At 39.6% G+C, this 24,231-nt stretch overlaps 1 protein-coding gene across 1 annotated transcript in view; it reads right to left on the bottom strand.

Moving 5' to 3' along the window:
- nrg3b (neuregulin 3b) overlaps positions 1 to 24,231 on the bottom strand; it is a 201,595-nt gene that overhangs the window by 8,986 nt on the left and 168,378 nt on the right. Inside the window, exons 4-7 of the mRNA XM_026163089.2 lie at positions 20,983 to 21,009; positions 16,217 to 16,319; positions 13,938 to 14,064; positions 3,518 to 3,627 (exon numbers count right to left, since the gene is read on the bottom strand). Coding sequence (XP_026018874.2) covers positions 3,518 to 3,627; positions 13,938 to 14,064; positions 16,217 to 16,319; positions 20,983 to 21,009 — 367 coding nt within the window. The remainder of the gene's footprint in view (positions 1 to 3,517; positions 3,628 to 13,937; positions 14,065 to 16,216; positions 16,320 to 20,982; positions 21,010 to 24,231) is intronic.

The following is a 24,231-nucleotide window of genomic DNA, read 5'->3' as shown; positions in this document are numbered from 1 at the left end:
AAATCGGTTCAAGGTCAGTAAGCACAACCAGAATTCATACACCGGATTATAAGGGGCACTGTCGCTTTTTCAGAAAATCAAAGGATTTTAAGTGTGCCGTATTTTCTGAAAAACACGGTAATAACGACGGCCTACTTGCATGCTCTACCAAAAATTGTGCTTTGGTGTGTATCTGACGGACGAAAGCTAAACCAATTCCACACCACTGAGGTTGCAGCATTTTTACAAACCAATTCTGGTTCATCCGTTTCATTCAACGATCCGTTTTTGCCCTTCTCATTCTGCAATGGTAGTCCTCAAAGGATTAATTCTACTTAAGTTGATTTACCTTACAAGAGATCTGGATTCACACGAGATTCATAATCACCAGAGAATCCATCTTACTAAGTTTGTCAACTACTGCATGCAATCAAAGGCGCACTGAAGTCGGTGAAATGGGAGTCCTATGAGGAACTATGGGGTGTATAAGGTCAACTAAAGGTCTGGTTTACCTTTAATAATGGATCTTATATGTAATCACCTAACAAAGTATTTGTTAAGTATCTTTAGGAGTCCTTTATATGCATATTTTCTTTAAGAAATCTTGCTAGCTTTCAAAGCTTTCAAGGTCTTCCGAATCTGTTGTTTTCTTCCCCTCATTGATGTTCCTTGGTTGTCCTGTGGCTTGTTGATCTGCTGTTTGAGTTTAGTCCATGGTGCGGCTATTGCGCAGATGGTTCAGTCAATCACCTGTCTTTTTTGAAGAAGACTGTCCTAACTATTTTTCACAGAGAAGCTCTCTGCAACAAACCATGTTTCAAAAATGTTGATAAGATCTTCTGGATTTTCCACTAGTGCAAACGTTGGATGATATTTATGGGTTTTAAACAAATATCTTCTATTGCAGACATTTCCATTGACTGCAAGGCAAGATATTGCTAATGCCTTTGGTGACGTGTATTAAAGGATAACGTTTGCTTGTGCAAAACAACAAATCCTGTCAGCCTTAAATGTGCTTAATGCTAATTACAGAAGGTTCAGATGCACTAACGTATTAATGCTAAGTTGGTTAAAGATTACGTTACAGCTGTTTTAGAATCGTATTGTGACATTTAACAAAATCTCAGCTCAACAGAGGCAATCTGCATTACAAATGAATCAGTTTGCATATAATCCAGCCTAATTATAAACCAATGAGACACAGGTAACCATTTTCAGCAGTATTGATAGGCCATATTGACACATGTTTATGGTGCAGTTCTCCTGATAGCTCACGTTGTGGTCCACTTTCAGGTCAATAGCTGAAAGCATCTCAACATCATCCATCACAGTCTAGTTCTCCCCTGCCTCGGCCTACTTTGAGAGCAAGCTGAACAGATGATTGACTGTCAGCTGCCCTTCATGAGGCACCTGCACGACACTGCGGAGAATAAAACACCAGAGGGAGATGGTACCATCCCCGCAGCCACATATGACAACCTTTTTTTGTAAAAAACTTTCCTCTTTGACACAGCACTGGTCCATTAAAACAGAATAACTGCTGCCACAGTGGGGCTTTCACTAAAGGTGGCATCGCAGTCAGCCACACATAAAAAAAAACCTTCCTCGGTATATAGAGACAAGCTCGCCATTCACCGTTTTCTACCCTAACATAGGCTCTTTTAATCTCTGTACATTCTGTATTCTGTGCTTTTGATGCAGAATATGGAAAATCCATCACGCTAAACCAAAAATAATGAGGGTTTAAATAAATATGTTAAAACTTATGCACAACAGTTGTGTTTAAAAGTATTGAGTCACCCCGATTTCTTTCTATTTCTCTTTTAATGAGCCAGATTTTCTTGTAATTTTATGAAAGTGGTGGTTTTTTTGTCTAGCCACAACACTGACCTATAAATTCATTCAAGCATAAAAAAGGCACCTGACTCAAGGGGTGAATCAGCATTTTGTCCACACATAACAACTTGGCAAAAAACTATTTGCAGCTAGTTGCAAAAATAGATAATTTGCTTCCCTTTCTTTTGTTGAATCTATGGAAAATGTGAACGCTAATGCAGTTTGACAAGTCATAAAACAGTATTAGAACTATTTAACCAGTATAAATGGAGGAGATCCAGAACATTGAGTGTCTACAACCATCTTTAAAACATGGTGGAGGCTCTGTGGTGGTTTGGGGCTAAATTTCAGCCAGTGGCGTTGCCGATCTTGTCAAAACTGATTGAAAAATAATTACATTTCAATCCAGCGTGTAATACCATCTGGAAAGCATCTGATTGGAAACGGCTTTATATTTTAGCATGAAAATGATTCAAAACATATTCCCAGTGAAGTTCAAGTATACCTGAAAAGAAAGAGCACACAATGGAGCACTATCAGTCATAGACTGATCTGGCCAGAGCCCAGACCTCAATAATACTGCAGCAGTGGGAACATCTTGACAGAGAACAGAACAAAAGGCAGCCAACATCCAAAGAAGAGCTTTGAATTTCCTTCAACAAGCCTGGAGAACTATTTTTGAAGACTCCTGAAAGAAGCTAGAAAGCCTTGCGTTTGCCTGTTTGTGCTTCATTTCCATGCATGTTTGCAAGTTTTAATCACTGCAATTATGTACCATTTCCCACGCAAAAATACAAAGAAAAGGGTGGCTCAAGACTTTTGCACAGTGCTATATCTTGCATTGTAACATAATGTGCAGCTCCAACACTGTTATTCAGATTTGGTACCAATCATCTCAGGTAACAGGCAACAAGTATGAGGATCAACAATCCGTGTAATAGCTTCTAAGGAAAATAAACTTCTTTGAAAAGATGGCAGGCTTACATGTCGTGTGACTGAATAGCATTAACTGTCAAAGTGTGCCTGCATCCATATCATCAAAGCAAATGAAACGTCTCTGTAAACAGCTCAGATGAGGCCATTGTAGCGCGGCCTATATCCACATCCCTGTGTTCTTCTGAGGATTGGAAACTGCAGCATTTGGTACTGAGTGCTGTGATCACAAAGCAACCCTGCTTGCGATATCCCTCGTAGCAAAAAGCAAAAACGCTGTTCATTTCCTTGAATCTTCTGTCATTTGAAGGATGGCATAAAAATTGGGCTGAGTCAGTGTTTAACTCTGGACATTAAATTCACTTCTCCTTGGAGGAGTGTTATTATGTTCGCTCCTATCTGCGTTCAACTAGTCATTTCAGGAGATGCCCGAGGACACATTTAATTACTTTGAACAATTTACTTGAATGCCATGTAAATAAAGACGTCTCCATCCTCAACTAGCTTGACAGCCTCTACTCTGTTTTTTCTTTTTTATGTCATGCTCGCTGAACCAATAATCATACAATAAAATGCACGCAGATATAAGATCTAACCTCTATGTGTATGTGATCTGTTTTCTTTTGTTAGCGGCCTCGACGATATACATATTACACTACATGGGATGATTAAATTTTTCACCTCACTGCCCCTTATGGCTCAAACATGCTGACTCAGCCCCAGATATGAAACAGGGCAGGAAAAAAAAAAGAGCATGTCATAATTGTACCTGAAGCGTTTCCCTTTAGACAGTGCTTTGCTGAGAATAGGTGGAGCTACTGTTGATGCCCCTGGTGCCACTTTGCCGCCCTTAACAGACGATCCGTGAGAAGTGCAACTCTGCAAGAAATAAAGAAAGTTGCGCAGGCAGTTAGTGAAACTCAGATACTCAATTAGTTATACTCAGCAAAAGACCCGGAAATGTAGCTAGATTCCACTGCTGTAACGATTAAAATGAAAAACAAAATGTCCAATGTAAGTAGCTATGTAAGTACACAGAAGTGAAGCTTAGGATATAACACATAAGGCTGATAATTCTCTATGAGTTTAGCAGCAATCCCCAGTCAGGTCGAGCGTGTTCTCTCGCTGATGTATCCCCGGTTAGTCAGGCAGAGCGTCTTTAATTGCATTTTACATTTTAAAGCGGCAGATTAGGAGGGGACACTTTGTGAATAAACTCCACACTGGCCCTCACAGCACTCCTGATTCACTCAAGAATTAATCCAACACAAGATTACATTAATGGTTTCCTAAAGAAATTGCCCTCTCAATTCTTTCCCTTTATTCTTATCAAAATTAACACTATTATCTTACAACAGGCTGCAGTCAGAGCTCTGGCACAGTGACCGTGAACGCCCCGAGACCCCCTCTGTGAAACACTTAAGTCATGAGATAATTCTGTCATTCCAGTTACAGCTCTCTCTCTCTTTCGCTGTCTGATTGTACATCACTAAAGCAATTGCATGTGACTTAGTGCTGGGTTCACGGTTCTCATGAATGATAAGCCTCTTTTTTTCCCCATACACCGTTTGGCTCCCAGAAGAAGCTGTTACCGCTGCTCACTAGTTGTGCAAGAAAATAGTATCATTTGGCCACCCTCTCATATACCCTGCGGGGGGAGAACACCTCACTTTGTGAAACAATTGCCATGGCAAAGCTTCCTGGGGGAAGATATCTATGTCAGGGGATAAAATAAATAGCTGTTGGCAGTCTGCCATGCCATTCAGGTCTGCCACTGGCAGACAGTGGCGTAGCCCATTGGCGTAACCCAGTTTGCTTGTTCCCTCCCATCACAATTTTGCCTTGTTTCATGCCACTTGTGAACCTTGGATAAACACAGCGCAATGTTCATACACAAGGAAAATACAAGAGAAGGAGAGAGTGACAGGAAAAAACCCTCCCCCATCAATATGTTGACTATCACCTTCATATTAAGAAGTAAAGCAAACCTATGCATTCAGAGCAGCCATAATCCCCCTTGTATTACGATCAAATCACAGGTCCTGAACTGTGCATAATAGGATATTTGACCATTCTTCAACAAGGACAGTCTTTGAGCTAGCAGCTCAAAACTGCATGTACGTTTACTGAAAGAGCATGTCTTAACACTTCAGGCCAAGGTGTGAAGATTTTTAATGGACAACAAATGCGACTCTACCCCGTATTTAAATGTTAACAAGTTCATTCAAATTATGCACTGCCATGCTCAGATTTGGATTTAACATTCAGGCTGCACTGTCCTTTCCTTTTAATAGTCGCTGAGATACCTGTAGAAGTTATCATATCTCCCCTTCAGCTGACACAACACCCCTGCTGAACAAGCGGCTAATAGCCCTGATCCATTTCATACTCATAATTGTACTCTGCTTGATTATCTGATGGCAGAAGCACAGCTTCAATACTTTACACTTTCACACTTTCTGAGACATACTACATGGGTGCTAATTGAAGCTGTTCCATCAAACCTTTCCCAGATGTTTGAAGTTCATTAAACAACGTCAATCTGATAAAAACTAATGAATCAAAATGAACGATTCTCTAATTATCTTGAGAAAGTCTTTGGCATACAAAATTAGACAAAAAACACATTACTTCATAATACTAATGAAATGATAATAAAACCGACTATGGTTCAAGAGAACCTAGCCTTGAATCACACCGGAGCATTCATTAAAATATTCTGATATGATGAAGTATTTATATAGCATGCTCACTCCTGAGAGGGACTCTTCTTAGAAGACTAGTTAGTTAGAACCACTCAAGCTTCAAGCTGATGCCCTCGTTGCCTGTATGACCCTATTCCTTCATGTCAGCGCATGTCTGTTGCCGTGCAGCCTGTCTCATGGGTGTATAAGCCATCTCTTTCATTTGACACATATTATTACCACAGAGGTGTTGATTCAAATAACAGTGGACACAGAGGGGTGTTTCAGTATGTACTTACAGTTCATTTTCTCTTTTTCGTTTCATTTCCTTTCCTTTGTAAAATACTTGATATATACAAGTCCCAGCTGTTTACAAGTGTGTATTTGAAGTAACTGTTCATGTGGAAATGTATACTCTGAATTGCAGATGGAAGAAACATATGCACAGAAATAGCTACAGATGTGCATACAGTATATATAATGCTTCATGTTCCACTTCAGGTGCCCTATCAAAACATCAAAAAATAATAATCATCTGTATTTCTTAAGGGGTGGTTAAAATAATGGCTATTTACTTGGGCAACCTCCTGTAGTCATGTAAAATATAAACCCTTAAATCTTTTCGGAAAGATGGTCATCGCCTCAGGCATAACAAGGAAAATGGTGGAGAAGGTTGCTGTCAATACAGGTTTGCATGCATGTGCTTAACATATAGCTAATACACTATTCTTACACGTTCACAAGACATTTTATTAGATACATCTTGCTAGTAGCGGTTTGTTTCTTTGGCAAAGCTAGCTTAATTCTTCATGGCTTGGATTCGATGAGGACATAAAAACATTTCTCTGACATTTTGGTCTATATTGACATGAAAGCATCACACAGTTGCTTCAGATTTGTTCCACCACATCGCAGAAGAGTTCTGGTGGCCGTGGAGGCCATTTGAGTATAGTGAGTACAGTACAGTTTGTAATGAATCAAATTGAAAGCACTTTGTACTAAGGGGCCTAAAGTATGCCAAGAAAATATCTTGGTTTGAAAGAGGAGTAAAAGAGGCCATTTATGTCCACTGTGAGCGACCATCTTTGAACAGAGGCGGTGGCTTATGACACAAACTTTCTGAAATCTATAATCTAGTCCCTTCCCAGACGCCTTAACGCCCACTCACATCTCGGGGCATCTGACCTCAGGAAATCACATGATAGGGTGGGGCCAGGTTTCACAATGAGCTCACCCAAAACCTTGACTGATTGTGACCTACACCCGTTTTCACACCTTGGCTCGTGTGATTAGGTAGAGGATCATTAGGGTGTCGATTTGTCCCTCTTGGGGGGAAACTCCCACAGGGTTTAAACCTGGGACTCTCCACTATTTGACCCTAGAACTGAAGAAGCTTCTCAGATGAGAGGTGAAACGTCTTCAAGTTCAGACGCTTTTCTTTCCAAGCTCCTTAGACTACGATGACCTGGATGACTGAGAACCTTCACAGACAAGAAAGTATCTCCCACACCATTATACCAGCAGCCTGAACTCTTGATCCAAGGCAGGTTGGATCGATGCTTTCATGGTATTTACGCAAAACTCGGACCCTGCCAACAGCAAAAATCGAGGCTCATCAGACCAAGAAACACTTTTCCAATCTTCTACTGTCCACTTTAGGTATGCCTATGCAAATGTTATGCTCGGTTTCTTGACAGGAGTGGCACCTGATGTGGTATTCTGCCACTGTAGCCCATCTGCTTCAAGGTTCAATGTTGTGTGCATTCTGCATACTTTAGTTCTGACGAATGATTGTTTACTAGTGATCAGTTACTGTTGCCTTCCTGCTCAAAGCAGTCTGGCCATTCTCCTCTGCCCTCTGGCATCAACACCATCAATTTTCACCCAGAGAACCGCAGCTCACTGGAAGTTTTCTCTTTTTCAGACCATTCTCTGTAAACCCTAGAGATGGTTGTTTTGGAAAATCCCAGTAGAGCACCAGATTTTGAAATACTCAACCATGCCACATTTAAAGTAATTGAAACTGCCTTTCATCCTCATTCAGACACTCAGTTTGATCTTCAGCAGGTTGCCTTGACCATGTCCATGCATGTTCTTAACATATGGCTAATGCACCATAAGGGTCTAATATAACCCAAATCATTATATTTTCCTAAAGCTAATCTCTCCATAATTTCCATCTTGATGTGGATTTTGTAGGTTTTTACACAGCTTTACTGGCGTCGCCACCATTTACATCAAATGCACGCCGTTTCAAGAGTGTGCCTCTTAGGAGTGACGTTATGCTTTGAATACAAGAGTTAAATTTATTCTATAAGGAGTGTGAAGGTGACCAGGTGTATATTTTTAAAAAAAGCTGAGGGTTTAATTTGTCTTGCATATGCTTTCATCATGTCAGCATATATGTCTTTAGTGATCACACCTAGAGGGGAAATGCCTTTTTCTTTAATCCCAGAATTCAAAGAGTGAATAACAACTGAGCGCCGCATTAGTTTATTAGAGACTTCAAATGGAAGACAATGACTAAAAAAGGACTTCAGTTTTATCCTCCCCTCTTGCACCTGCCTTGTCAGAGCCAGACATTTTTTTCTAGCTCGCTGCACTCATCCTCCATCCTACTGCCTTGAACACATGCACAAAAACCCCCATTGTGCTTTGATGCTGGGTTATGCTGCATACACCAAATGTTTTGAGCCTATTTAAGAACACTCTGCTCTGTTCTTCCTTTGAAAGTATTTTCATTTTGTCTGTGTAACTTTAAAGAAAATAGAGATATTGTAGGACTACACCACCCACACCCACATGTCCTCTCCCTAGATGGTTACAAGCTGAGGGAGTGGGTGGAGAGAAGCTGTGGTCTGGGGTCATTGTGTCAAATCTGTGGAAAAACAGGTTTCACTTGTTAATCTTTCGTTGGTCTGTACAGCTCATGCCCCCTCCTGGGTGCTTATAGCCAGTGATCTTTCACATCCCACCTTAAGCTTCCCTCACACTGTTCTATTATAGCTTGTGTTTCCGTGTTGTCTTTGCCTTCCTCCTGGCTTCCTTCCTTTGTCTAGCATTCAATGCATTTCGTGGTTGGATGCAGGGCTTCACTGCCTCACCCGCTGAGCCCTAACACATTCCCGATACCACCATCTGAGTCTCCCCTTTTTTAGGTTGCTGTTGTGCTGGTTATTGTGCTTATATGAAAGCATTTTTTTAATATTACTTAAACACAACTACTTAACAGCTTTTTTAACATTTGCATCAAAGGTGGTACAGCGTCTTAGCGATCAGCTGCCCAGAGCCATGATTTTCAAATGACACCCTCGAAAAGCTTTCAGATGGTGCCAACTGCAGATCCGTGGGTGGGGTTAGCTTAAGGGGTGTTTGTTTCAGTGGGTGACACCAGACATTGTTGAATTATTAAAGAAGCCTCCATATACAGTGGTGTGAAAAAGTGTTTGCCTTCTTACCAATTTCCTAGTTTTTTGCATATTTGTGACACTTGCATGTTTCAGATCACCAGACTCATTTTAATATTATACAAAGATAACCTGAGGAAATACTAAATGCAGTTTTTAAATGATGATTTCATTCATTAAGGGAGAAAAGGTTTCCAAAACTACCTGGTCCTATTTCGAATTAACTGTGATTAACCTTTTTTTTTTTGAAAATCTGAGTTCAGTTTCAGTAAATACATTCAGGGATGATTACTGGCAGACCTGCTGAATTAAGGAATCACTTACATAGAACCTGTCTGACAAAGGAAAGCAGCATAATAGATCTCTAAAAGCAACACATCATGCCACAATCTAAAGAAACACACGAGAAACAAAATCACAGACATCTACCGGTGTGGAAAGCTATTTCTAAGCCTTCGAGCTCCAGTGGATCACAGTGAGAGCCATTACACACAAATGGAGAAAACTTGGAACAGTGGCGAAGCTTTCCAGGAAAGACTGGACTACCAAAATTCCTACAAAAGCATATCGACGACTTATCCAGGAGTAGGGATGGCTACCGGTATCCGGTGCCATACCGGTGCCATAGCGTTTTTTAAAAGCCGAGAAATGCACCGAGTTACCAACATCCCCAAAGAACCTGAAGAGTAGAGTCCTGGCCCGTAGCCCTGCCAGTGTAGCAGAAATGATGAGGGTGATGATGGCAGCAGCAGCCGTTCTTCTCTGCGTGAGTAGCTTAATGTTGTCCGTGTGTAATTTACGTTGAGTAGGCTAACCACGTTATTAAATTAATGCATGTAAGGTGAACTAGCAAACACCGTCGTAGTTACATGCGGCTGTCTTCTTGTTTGATGGCAGATGCTCCCTTCACCCTGGCCAAAAATGCTAAAATGACCAAAGAAAAAGTGGAAAACAGTTAAACATGAGAGGTTTTTGGACAAAGTTTGTGTTTTTTCCATTGATTAAGGACTGCTTCCAGCCAAGAGTGATACCATATATGCCCTATAGCTGCAGAAAAGGCTAACATTGTTATCTTTTTACAAAAAAACAGCTGACCATGAGAGGTTTTTGGACCAACTTTGTGTTCTCCTTTCTTTAAGCACCGGTTCGGGCACCGTTTAAGCACCGGCACCGTTTCAAAAGTGCCGGTTTGGCACCGGTATCGGATAAAACCTAAACGATACCCATCCCTATCCAGGAGGTCACAAAAGAAAGTAAAACAACATTAATGAACCGTAGGGTTCACATGTTTCAGTTAAGGCCAGAGTTCAGGACACTCTGCAAAAATGGTATCCATTGAAGAGAACATAAAGGCTTGTCTCAGATTTGCCAAAAAACATCTTCATTAATGTGGCTGAATTACAACGATTCTGCAAAGATGAGTGGGCCAAAATTCCTCCACAAGCGCTGTAAAAGACTCATTGGCAGTTATCGAAAAGGCTTGATTGCAGTTGTTGCTGCTTAGGGTGGCAAACCAGTTATTAGGTTTAGGGGCCAATCATTTTTTTCACACAGGGACACGTAGGCTTGGATTTTTTTTACCCTTAATAAACAGCTTCATTTAGAAACTGCAGTTTGTGTTTACCTGTGTTATCTTTGACTAATATTTAAATTTCTTTGATGATGTGAAACATTTAAGGGTGAAAAACATACAGAAAATAAAGAAATCAGTATTATAGTATTAATCAGTATTAATAACCTTGCTACCTTAGTACCCATACATATTAAAATGAGATTTGTGGAAGCTGTAAACTATTTATGTTTCAGAAGTAGAAACGTCAAATCTATAATTGATCTCTCTATCGTTTTAGCATTGATACATGAAGGACTACTACTCCATATAACTTCCTGAAATGATAAAAGAAAGACTGCACACTGAACTTCTTTAAAAACAAAAACAACAAAAAAATCCATCTAATTAAATAAAGAAAGTAGGAACGCATTATGCCAAGCGGTCGCACTCTTTGATGAAACCTTTACAAGTGTGCAGTAGAGTGCAATTACCCCTCTGTGGAGACATTAGCCTTATCAGTGCCATCCATGTCTTCTCTCTGCTTTTTCTAAGAATGTCTGGGTCACTTGTTTCCTCTGCAGTGTCTGCTGCTGCTGCAGGCTGTGGTGGCTTCTAATGAATTCTGAGCCACTTTTTCTTCTATGGTTTGCCATTTTTTTTCTTAACCAAGAATTATTTGCCCGCCTGGATGAAATTTTCTTCCTAGAGCTGATGCTATGTGTTTATTAGTTGATAAATGATTACATAATATTAGTCTCCTTCAGTTTTTGAGTTGGTTGAGGGTTATGTAGTTCAAATTTGCAAAATCCAACTTTTTAAACACATGAACCTGCTGTAATGTACAGTTTTGTGCTCATTGTGGATTATGACTGTGCTGCTGTGCTTGGATGTTGAATTCAGGATTCATGATCCAGAGTATGGGCACAACTTTACATTCTTCTATTTAAAGAGGTCAGAATTCCAGCAACGTTTACTATGTAGATCAACTTCATTGGCTGGGGACTTTTACTATCAAAAGAGTCATTTTTAGGTAAATGTAAAACACCCAAAATCTTATTTATTTAGCCTGTTATGTATAATTGAGGTAAATCTTTTTGCGTATTTTGTTGTTGTTGTTAATAGTTATGATAATGCAGTACTTTAACTTGCCATTTTGATTATAATAGCACCGTGTTTCTGCCATTTGGCAGTGGCACAAAGTTGTTGTTTTTGTGCCCTTTGCTGCTTCAGTTTTATTTAGATCTTTTTTTAATGTTTATATTACATAGTGGAGAACAATCACAACCACAATTCACAAGTTTCACAAACTTTTTATTGGCAAATAAATAAAAATTGCCAATAAAAGTGCCCAAAAGTGTAGAACTGCAATAACTAAAATTGTTATCACTCACTTATTTTTTTAACCACCAGAATGGAATAATTGTGAAGGAAGAAATGTCTGGCAGAGCAGCTATAACCTGTGTTTTGCAAATTAAAAGAATCCTGCTCTGATATATAAAAAAAACAGCAGCCAGTGAAAGTGAAAGTAACCAGACTTTTCATAATATTTTACTTAATTTTAATTTTAGTTTGATTTAAGTCCAGCAACACATCAAACATACTAGTTTACCAGCAAATATGGTGAAAGCCAACAAATGTGTCTATTGTTAAATTCTCTATTCCCCTCCACAACTTTTTTTTCCCCTCAATTTTTAGTCCATAGCCGATGGGACTCAGGACTAGACATTTAAGTGCATACATTCATGCTAACCACCAAAATTGAGATTCTGCATAACTGATAAGATATATACATGTATACATCAAAAAGCACCAATCCCATATGTAACCATCATCACCATATACAACAGTTACCTTATTTAGCCAGGGAAAACAACTGGCCTGAACTTACATGACTTATGTCTAATGTACAGTGCTGTGAAAAAGTCTCGAGCCACCTATCATTTCTTTATATTTTGCTTCAACGGAGTGATGCTTGGTTGAAATTGCAATTGTTCTGCATGCTTTCCGAGGTTTTCCTTTCATCATTAGCTGCTTTTTAACTTGTTTCCACTTCAGTTCTCGTGCCTGATCATTCCCAGAGGAATCTTTCTTTGTCCGTTTGTTTATTTGTAAAGCCAATTAACACTGACATATAAATCATTCAAGCATAAAAAAATGCACCTAACTTAAGGAATGAACCTGTGTTGTGTCCACTCATAACAGCCGACTTAGCAAATATACATTTTTAAATTTTATCTCTATGCACTTTTTACTAGGAGCCTGTCAAAAAGAACACCCGCTTTCTTTGGTTGAATCGACAAAAATGCCAAAGATAACAGTTTGGCAGGCACAAAATAGGAGTTTTGCACAAATAATGTGATTCCCAAAGGTCTGTTAGCCAAATACCTGGCATATCTGGGCATGGTGTGCAGTGTGTCCTTTTAAAAAACGAGGAAACTGGACAAGAGGCTGACAAAAGAAGAAGTGGCAGGCCTAAAAATGATCTACAGCAGATAAACAGCATCTAAAGGTCATGTACTTAAGGAAAAACTCCAACGACCTTATATAGGACCTGAGAGAGGCATCTGGCCCTTTACTTGTTCCATTTACTGTTCACTGAAATGATCTTGATGCATGGCTGTCGAGAAGCCATTCTTAAGGAAGAGAAACCAGGAAAAAAAGGTGTATTATGCCAAATTACACAAGACCTGGACAGAATATTGGTGGTAGAATTATGCACAGTACTGTATCCTTGTACACCGTAAAACAATGTTCATAGTTACTGCTTACTAAGTTAAATATTTTGAGCTTTGTCACTTCTGACATTTTCTACCTTTCCTTGATTTGATTTGCTCCACTTTAAAGTGGAGCACTTCTACTCCTTCAACATCAGTATACAGTATGTGTCTGACGTCACGATGTAAGTGCATGTGGAGAGGGATAATAGGAAAGCAATCAATCAATCAGTGTAAGCCCTGTTAGGCTATTGAGAGTATTATGCATGCAGTCGTAGATTGTATTTGTTATTATTGCTGTATGTGGTTGTTTCTGGAAAGCATTGGTTTTCGAGGAATGTCTAACTAACTCAAAATTTAAAGTTTAGCAGCCGGCTTCAAACCAATCACTTTAAAATGTTATTTGTGATATTACTAAAATGAATATGCACAAGCACAATCACATTTAGCTATCAATAAAGTTCTGCTGGATTTCTTTAGAATTCAGGATCCTTGACACCAAAACAGATTATAATTTCTACTCTGCAGTTTGTCACAGGAATCTGTCACAGTGAACATGGCAGGCAGATTTTTCCTCTGTAATGTGTGATGCATTTATTTTAAGCTATAATTCCCCACTGCCTCTCAGCCTATGTCAGATACGAGTGTGAACAAAAGACTCGAGCCAGTAGAGAGATTATTAAGACGTATTTTAGATCATAAATCATCCTGTCAGGAACTCAAAAGACTATAATGTGTATATGAAGTACTGTGTATATAAAGAAGAAGATGGTGACAATGATGATTAGGGTGTGACTGGAAATGAATAAATACATCATTGATAAAGACGCACCTTTTGGAGCTGAAGGCTGTATTGAAGTCTGGGGGTAGATTTGGACATGAGGCCGGAGGCATTGACGGTACAGTCTCTGAGGCTGCGGCTGTCGGAGAAATGAGCCTGGAGTTTCTCCCTGTGTCTCCTGTGGAGGAAATGTGCCGGTGAAAAAGGGAGAACAAATGTAAGTCTACAACAAAACTAAAGAAATAATCCAGAACAATGGATAGACTGATGACAATACAGCATGCAATTAGGAAAACAAAGGGATTTCTATGAGGCAGAAAAAACCTCCCTACAATAGCTGCATTTGCTCTGCTGAAGATTCATTCTTCTTTTTCGTTGTTACACAGTTTAATAACGGTTTCTTTTTAGGTCATATTCTTCACACGCATCTAATGGCAACGTTGTTACATTTATTGACTTGTTACCATTTATTTCTGAGACTCACTTACAGATCACACATAGTAGACAAGATAGGCCCTGTCAATGAATTTCACATCTACTCACTGAAGACAGACACACACATATGTGCGAATTGTGACGATGAACTAATATATGCATTTTTTGTTATGCAGCGATAAAACATCCTTTGACAGTTTGAGGTTTTTAAAACGGTGAAATTTAACATTTCTGGAACAAACCATAGCTGAAAGTGACATTCAGCGTTCAACTGTGATTACTTTTCCGAGGTGAAACTTAAGGTGGTAAATGTGCGCCACAAAAATAGCTTTAAAATGAACAAAAAATGCATGAAAATAAAATTTAAAACTACATGAATTTAATCAAGGAAAGTTAAAGTAAAAGCGATAAATACAAAGGTTTTATTGATTTACTATGAAAGCCAAAGTTTGGATTCTCTCATCTTTGCGGGGAGAGAGGGAGAATTCACATGCAGTGATATCCATACATACAGCAAGAAGCCTTAAGTTATAGCAGTGGGAACAGATATAACCTAAGGAATTGAAGTAAAGTCAAGTTTGCTGACATGAGCAGACATTCCACTTTTCTTAAACTACTTAATTTTAGTTGTTCTGCCACATTTTTACCTACTCTGGCTTTTCTCTTTACCACACATACACACAAAAAATGAAACAGCAAAACGTGACAAAAAAAAAGTCAAATTCTTCTGCTATGATAAATTTTTTTAAAAAAGGAAAAAAGATGATACCGTTCTTTCATTTCGGATTAAAATTTGATTGCATTAAAATTTAATTGCTGCCTAAGACTTTTGGATTAAATTTTAATTCACCATTAAATGTTCATTTTTAAATTCTAGAATGCAAAATTCTGTCTGCAGCTGAGACTCATTAAGTGTTTCCTGCATAAAGGATGATGGCGAGAAGTAAAAAAAAAACTTTTTAAAAATGTGGAAAGCAACAAATCATTGCATTGGTTTACAGGGTTAACAAACTATAATCCAACCACCTATTGACTTGGAGGGATTAAAACGTGCTGCAGGAACCCACTCTAATAAATAATAATAATGAAGTTATACCACCTAAAAGCAACCTTTCTGAAAACTTTACTAATCTTTTCTGAGAAGTACTGATACAAACAAAATTTCGCATTTTTTCTTGAGAGGAAAAACAACCACGGAGTTTGAAAAGCTATTTATCCACGGTAGCCTGGCGCACAGCTATTTTTTTTGAAGGAAAGATACTTATTATCACAGGACTTGTGATTTTGGATAATTTTCAGTACATTAATTCTATCTGTGAGCCAGGACTATCTGTTCATGTTGACCAATATGTGCTGCACTGCTCAGGGCACTACACTACTCAAAAATAAAACCACCTTTTTTGTTTTTGTTTAGCAAGCTTAATTTAGCCAGCACAGCATTCATTCACTCCTACTGAATGAATATACATACACACACTCTTCCAGTTCTTTCCCTCTGCTTTCTTTTTCCTTCTTCTTTGGTGCCATGCATAATTGACTTTGGTGGTCTGCTTCTGAGCCACCAGGAAACCCTCTTATCTTGTCACACACATGTACACGTGCACTTAGGGTCTACTGTACTTGAACTTGGTCTGTCTCTTGCCATATCTGAGTATTTTGTTTTGTGTGAAGCATTTTGTGACACACCTGCTTGCTAAAACCACTTTCAAATAAATCTTACATGAGTATCTGTCCCAAATGCATCCTACACTATTTAGATTTGTTGCCTTGCTAAAACATCCTCTAGCTGACTCACACTTAGAATTTCATTGGGCTCCATGCCATGATAGTAAAGTGCTCTTTCTGCACAGCCGGGGGCATACGCTACTAATGTGGTTCTCGCTGGCATCACTCACTTGTTGTGGCGGTAGAGAGCCATACATGCCACTCCAAGAAGACAGATCCCCGAGGCAATGCTGAAGATGGACAGCACCTGCCTCTGGTAGGTGTCACCACTCTCTGTGGAGGAGAGAATACAGTTCAGTCCAATGAATTTCTGCTGTGACATAAACGATATGGACTATGGTTGCGATTGAGCTGAGAGGAAGAGATGGATCATGATGAATTAACATACCAAATACACATAAAGGGTGGAATGACATACACTCGAAACCGCGCGCAGACATCTGCCCACAATCTGCATTTGCATAAAGCGACCAATGCTGCTGTCAGTAAATGTCAATGTTTGAGGAAGAGATAGGGACATGGCAGACACAGGCAGGGCTCAGTGACGTGCTAACTGAAGTGTGATAATCATTTCGTTCAGACAAACCCAGCAGGGACCGATGGACTGTCTGCACAGCAGGACCAGCACTTGGTGTGTACGTGCATGCAAGGGTTGCATATGTGTCAGCATTCAGAGACTGATGGCGACAGGAAATTAGCAGCAAATGAATGCTCCCGGAGCTTCTTGTCAGACCCCTGCACGTCAGCGGCAGAGGCTTAAGGTCACAAGCAGCTGGGACAAGTTGTAGTTGATCCCAGCAAATATCTGTCTCACTGAGCAACTGGATTGTGGCGCTGAAATACTTAGCACGGTGCACGGTGTGGAGTTCAAGGGCACGCACCCACTGGCTTAGCAGAAACTCTCATGACAATACTATCTCATGATCAAAATGAGCACAATCCATAACCAGCAACTCATATCACTAATCCACAAAAGTCGCTGAGAGTTTGAGACACTTCTCTGATCCACCAGCATCCATGACCTTACGGGCAACGTCCTGTGGCATTACTTGATCACTCAAAAACAACAAATCCCCCTGTGTCTGATTTTACTACCTTGACAACTGCAGGGGAAAGTGCAGAGAACATCACCGCAACCTGCTCCTGACCTTTAAGGGCTTGTCTGTGGCTTTTGATGTTGTCAACAGAGAACTGTCCTGGGAGGTCTTCTTGAGCCGTGCTTGTCGGTCCAGGTTTATCAACTTCCCTCAACTCTTGTTTTTGAGGGCAGATACTGCTGGAGAGCGTTTTTGTTCAAAGCTAACGTTTGAGTGCAACCATGCGTTCTGTTTTGCACCGTTTTTTTCCCCTCGCCCCACCGCTTTCTTCCTCTGCATTACATCAGTGCTGCATCAACACAATTTTTGATAGTATGATGTAACTGAGTTCAAACAGGAGAGAAACCTTTTTAAAATTAGAGTGCTTCTGGCAACAGATAAAGATAAAATCTGAACATATCCTGGAGTGACAGTATGTGAATATATATATAAACATTGGAGGTCCAAACTACCCACTCAGCTCCCATAGAAGGGAAGCAGGATGAATTAAATATAGAAGTGATCCATAGAAATGCTGCAGGAGTGGCCTGCTGTGGCACATGATTGCTTATTTAATACGGTCAACCAATAAATAGTGGGGGTTAGCTTGGTTAAGCTGGATCACATTTTTTACTGTTAAAACAATAAATGTTCTGAAATGAGAAATTATTGAGTTGGAAAAAATAGTCAATCGACAATATACTGTGTAATGACGCAAATATAACTATGTATATATATGAAAAAACCCAATATAAGCTCCTGAATTACTGAATTGTATAGTCTGCTTCTATCCTATAATTTTAAAGGGATTTAAAAAAAAATGTGTTTGTTTATTGCTGTGCAGGTAGAAGAGGAGAAATGTCCTGCAGCTGCTCAGTAAAAGTTGGCTTTTTTCTTTGTTTATAAGTAATGTGCCACTTGGAAATCCATGTCCCTGTAAAGCCTCCAGCCTTTACCATCAGTGAAATGACCTCTGCATGGTTGCATATCTGAAAGATATTGAAAACATTTTTTCCTGCTCCTGCATTATCAGTGCTCATGTGGAGCACCACCTGAGACAGGCCTTTGCCTCCCCCCCCCCCCCCCTTTTTTTTTGAGGGATGAAAAAGGCTTTTCCATAATGTGAACATAAAAACAGCTGTCTACAAAGCTCTGCTGAATGGCTGCAAGGAAAACCGACATGCAGTCTGTATATAAAACCATTACAGGCCTTTCATGCCAGATGCCTACAAGGCATTCTTGAAATTAGATGCAACAGCACGTTATAAAAGAACCCCACCAAAGTGAAGAGTCTTAGCTATATTGGCTAAGCCGTGTTATTTTGACTCAAAGACAAGACAATCCCATATGGCCGCTATGCCAGCGATGCACTCTACACTTGACAAGAATAACGTGCTATAATGAAGTTCATGCTAAAGAATCCATGAGAAAATGGGGTATTCAGCCTGCAAAACATCAGAGTCAACTATTCTGAGTCACAAAGAGCTTCAGTTGCTGGGCTAAAAAAAAAAAAAGCAAGAAAATCAAAAGACAAGATTACTTTTAGAGCGCTCAATTCTACTTCAAACGGAGCTTTGCTGTAGTCTGACAGGCTGTCTCAGACTGTCACATATCAGACTTATATAACAAGCTATCAAACAATTCATTGATAAAGAAAAGACGAACTCATGATGGAACACAATGAATAAGAAACCCAACCAAAAATAATAATAATAATCCTATCTGTACCTCTGTCTGTCACCTGTCCGGCTATCAATTGATCAGTCCTGCTCTCATTTTCTCTAATGCATCCGCCCACCTCCAGTAGCATTCTGAACTAATTTAGTCCCCCAGATTAAAGTTACTGAAGTGAGGAATGCTGTTTGCAGGGCATACATCCTCTCCCTCCCTCTATTTCCTGGAGCTAGCGTGTGATGTGACAGCAGTGTATGAAGCCATGTTAATGGAAAACTTCATAGCATGCAGTGTTAGTTTTTATGTATGCACAAAAGCAAGGCAGAAAGTGGAAAAAAAGATGGGAAAAGAGAAAATGAAAAACGGTGTTGCAGTGTATGTGTGTGTAGTCTGGGGTGATGAGACTGTCTCTCGCCTCCCTTGTTTTTTTTCTCTTAGTTTGTTGACAGTCTGTAGGAAAGTAGAGAAGTACCTAAAGTAACTCCAATGAAAATCCAGAGAATAAAAAAAAATCTATATGCACTGCTTCTCATTTCAGTATTTGACCTTCTGTGGATTTTTATATTTTATATTATACTTTAGATCCTATTGTTAAACTTGACTAAACATCTACACCAGAAAAAGGCTCAGCCTCCTAATTGAACTTGGTTTGGTTTTAGGTTATTTAATCTAAAAAAAGAATAATGTACTCATGAATACACATTGATTAGTCTGTAATTATGTTCTCTAACAAAATGATACATTCACATAAAGTTTGGATTAACCCATTACATATACACTGGGTTGAGATGGCCAGGAAAAACAGCAGTGCCTACTGAAAGAAAACTTCAGGATATCTTTAACAACTCACCTCACTATTACTGTCACTGGACAGAAGTGACCTACACCGACTCATCGAACCATATCAGTGAGTAGATGTGAATGCTCGGGCTATTGATAGCTGAGGTTAACAGCATACTGACAACCTACACTCACTGCAGATGAACGGCAGCCAGAGGTTTGGAAGTGACTCAGCAGTAAAAATGTAAAATACAACAAAATATTTTATTTGTGGTTTATTCAAGTGTTAATATTCAAATATGTTAAAACATGCTGGCCAAAGCAGTTATCGAGTGCAGTCTAAATTTGACATTTCTAATCTCTCTTAGCTAACTAAAATGTGTTTGGCCTAAAGGGGCCACCGTAGTTAGGGTTATGGCTAGGTGCTTGAATTGGAAGAGGTAAAAAAAAACTGAATTCAAATGACTGCAATCTGTGATCTACTGACATCCAGTTGTGAGATTTTACACACTGTACCTTTAAGAGTACTGACGGAGACTTGCTTGAACATGGTCGACACTATCTGAAGAATATAAACTAAATTGCTTCTACTTTTAAAATGAGGGTAAGTTCAATTTTAACTTTCTACAGAACGACTACTAAATTTTAGTAATCATTAACTTCATAATGTAAGGGCCTTTTGTCTTTGTAGCTACTTAACAGCTTGTCAGTAACACACTGTTGTTGCTGTTGTTGTAGATGCTGCTGTGTGTCTGAAAACTATCCGTCCACTGCATATGTGTCAGTTCAGTCATGCAAACAAAATATTTTGTTCATTATAAGCATCGCACAATTCAGAACGCTGTAAGCTTCTATACAAGACTTTTCTGTTGTTGGGCTTCTTGTTTTACTATCTGCTTAAGACTTAGTGAATTATACATAGAGCTGTGTCTTATATTCAAACACAACAAGTACAGAAAACCAAATGTATTATGTAAATCTGCAAATCAAAACTGCAGATTCAACTTGGAATATTTTTGTCAAAATAGAACTTGGTGATATTATTTGCTTCTTGAACATTTCGACTAACTTCATGGAAACCGCGATCATTTTGGACATCGCTACCGAGATATGAAATTTTCACATAGTACACAGTAGGCAAGTAGACACGGATTTATACAGTACATGAATCGCTTTCTTTGCTCCATACTCATTACATCACTCCTCTCTAACGGTACTGTTCTTCATGCAGACAGAATACACCTAATTCACCACCACGGTGTTTCCATGGCGACTAGCCCACATTAATTTTCCAAGGTGAGCGGCCTTGTTGTGCTGGTTGTGTGTGTTTTGTATGCAGTATTTCACAGACGTGAGGCACACGGAAAGATTGAGCACTCGGCACAGTCAATGAAAAGTTGTCTTACCCATGAACTCGATCCCAAGTTCATCCGCTGTTCCATTCAAGGCGGGATAGCATGAGAAATGAGGGTGGGGAAAAGAGAGAGAGACAGAGCATAAAATAATTACAACATGAGGCGCCTCAGTTTTTTTTTTCTCAGAATTCACCTTAGGGGTGAGACACTTGGTGCAACTACACGGTACAGTTGGCTTTGCTGGCTTTTTCTAACACGGCTTCCTCTTTTGCACCAGGTAATGAGCCAGCCAGCCTCGGATGCTTGGAATGCTTTTTCGTGATACTCACACAGCTTGCAGTGGCTTTGATTGAAGCAAGAAAACAACGCAGATGTGGGGGCTGAGAGGATTAGAGGAAGGATCATGAAAATAAAGTTGGAAATGACATATCATGTGGCTTTATGTCATTGATGTTGCTTTGCACAGGCCTTTTATATTGATTTGAGCCTGAGGCATTGCAGTAATTGTCCTCTTCTGTCTGCAAGCATAGCTTTTCACTATTCACAATCTGGTTGCTTTAGGATGCGTCACTCTAACACACACACACGCTCAAATGCATGTGTACCCACACAATATGGTATAAGCTTGCACGTGTTTTTGGTCTTTTCTGCACAGGCACACACTTTGACATTCACCCTCTCTTTCACTCTCCTCCAAAGACACACAGTCTTTCTTCATTCAGTTATGTCTTTTCCCACAATCCCAGCGCTGGGGAAAACAGATAAAAAGGAGCACTCATGTTCTTTCCATCCTGGCAGTGCCCCCTTTTCATGTCACTGTAATGTAATCTTATTTAAATTAAAATGAAACCCTCACTAGTAATTGCTTTTCTGACAGAGGTGGTCTGAGTTTTAAATAGAAGATGGCTTGCCAAGCCCTGACAGATTATGTGTTGGAACCTCTAAAAAAATGTCTATAAAATAGGGGGAAAAAAGCATTTTGATTGTGCCACGGGAAAAATTCTGTCATTGCCATGGCTTTTATTTACGGAAAAATAAAAACACAGCGTGACAGGAGTGAGATCCAAGCATTTAGGTGAATGGATTAAAATAAACTGTGCTGCCTTATTAAGAGGTGGAATGTAAACGATTAAAAAACAGGACCCTCCCTACATTGCATAAAGGGAATGCTTCGGAGGGCATTTGGACTTGAAAATGGTATGATAAGTGCTTAAGTCAAATTATGCTATTTGCTCTAAGATTGCTTGACAGGTTCTTAATGAGCCTAAGGGATTTTCATGATCACAGAGATAACAAGAAAAAACAGCCTGGAAAAGCAGGTCTGAGATTCCCAAATTAATCAATGAACAAATGAGTTTATGTTTGTATTTAGACAGGCTGCAGGTGTCATTGTGTTGTTGTTGAGCAGAATGCAGGGTCTGCATTTTCCTCTTGCAGCCTCGAGGATTATTTTACATGCCAACATTTATTATACGCTCCTTCTGAATCATAGTCAGTCTCATAGCAACCTTGCAAACCAATGATTAAACAGTTAAGAGCCAATCACTTCTGACTGGGGGACTTTATGCTTGTTGCCACAAAGAGTTCGGAGATATAACTGTGAAATCAAGATATGGCTACCACTTTTCTTACTTTTTTTTTTACACTTTTCTGACTCGCCCTCCTTAAAAAAAAAAAAAAAAAAAATGAATGCAGCATCTTTCTGACGTTACTTGATCTGTATTATACATTCAAGCCTTTTCCTGTGATTGCCCATGGCAACAGCCAACCCTTCTCCACTCTAAATCGCCCTGACTGTCATAGCCTGTGCAGATGATGTCATTACAACTCTGATACACATCCCTTCCTCTGGCATTGCCTTGTCTGGAGACATTCACCAATCATAATATGTGCAGGCTCCCAATCCTTCGCACTGGCAACTCGAAGCACCCGGGGGAATCATTCACGGCATCTTATGGGAGCCTTGAGCAAGCTTGGAGAATACCTGTGCATCATGTCAGATGCTTTTGGCCCGATTAAGAGGCAGGAATCTGGCTGGTGGGAGAGACAATGGCAGGAGTGAATCAAATCCTTAATCCCCTCCCTCACTTGGGTGAGAAGGGAACTGCAGAGTCAATATGTGTGTCTGTGTCTGTTATTGAATTCGATATCCTGTGTAGCTACTTACTCCAGGCATAATATCTACAGAAGATCAATAGTTCAAATTAGAGGATTGCCTCCTTCCTCTTTGTGAGTAAACCGGGTAAAAACCAAAAAGGCCCATCTTTCCTCCACCTCCTCTTCAGTCTTCTACCGAAATATCCCCTCTGTAGTCTCAGAAGTGCGACTTGCCCAACTGAACACTATTAGTGGGATGCTCTAAACTTTTTCATGGTTAAAAAAGAAACTCAATCCACATCCTCAAGCAGTTATAAACTAAATTGCTACCTTCCTACTCTGCCATCGCTCCACTTAAAGACTCCACCACTTCCCCTGTGCACCAATATGTTAAACTCCAGCATTATTTCCAAAGCTGAGTTCACTGTCATGTGCAGGATGGACTCGGTTGTAGAAAAAAAAAAATCAATATTGTGATTATTTTGATTAATAGCGAGATTACTTACTACTACATTTACTTTTTCTTTTTTTTTACACTGGATTATTTTTCCTTTATCAATGTATATAATTTAAGTAATAAAAATAATTTTTAAAAAGTCCCTGTTAACTGTAGTCTCCATCATGGGAGTTTTGTGGGTGCAGACAGTGGCAACAACATGTCCACGAGGCAATTTTGTTATGTGACCTGACAGACCTGCACAAAAGTCACAAGCAGAGAGCGAGTGAGGGCTGAGTGACACAAGTGTATTCTGACTATTACTTCGTCTCAATAGATCTTGTTGACCCAAGACTCCTTTTTTCGCCATGTTGCCTGGAACTGAATTAAACAAGGAGCAGGTCTGGGCTTTCAGGGAGGGGCCACAGCACTATTGTGATAACGACTGACGCATGATAATCGCTTTATCTCAATTACCTTGTTTTCATAATCATTGGAGCCAAAAATCATAATTGAAATTAAAATTTGATTAAACTCTAACACGCCTTCGCCTGTGATTCTCTATCTACTTCTGTGAGGACGTGTGAATGAGTGAGTGACTGAGCGGCACTGTGGTCCAAACTGCTCTTTTGAGTATTTTACCAGTCGATACGAAGAAAAAGGATAAGGGGCAAGAAATGATTTGTGACTGTAAGGTGCTCAGATATTGATCCAAAATGAAAGCTCAAAGCAGAAAAGCGTGGCATGGCCCGGCAAAAAAACTACAG

This window comes from Astatotilapia calliptera, chromosome 8 (assembly GCF_964374335.1).
Source record: "Astatotilapia calliptera chromosome 8, fAstCal68.1, whole genome shotgun sequence".
Lineage (NCBI taxonomy): Eukaryota > Metazoa > Chordata > Actinopteri > Cichliformes > Cichlidae > Astatotilapia > Astatotilapia calliptera.
Note: the sequence above shows the minus strand (reverse complement) of the source record. Positions and strands in the feature narration are given on the sequence as shown.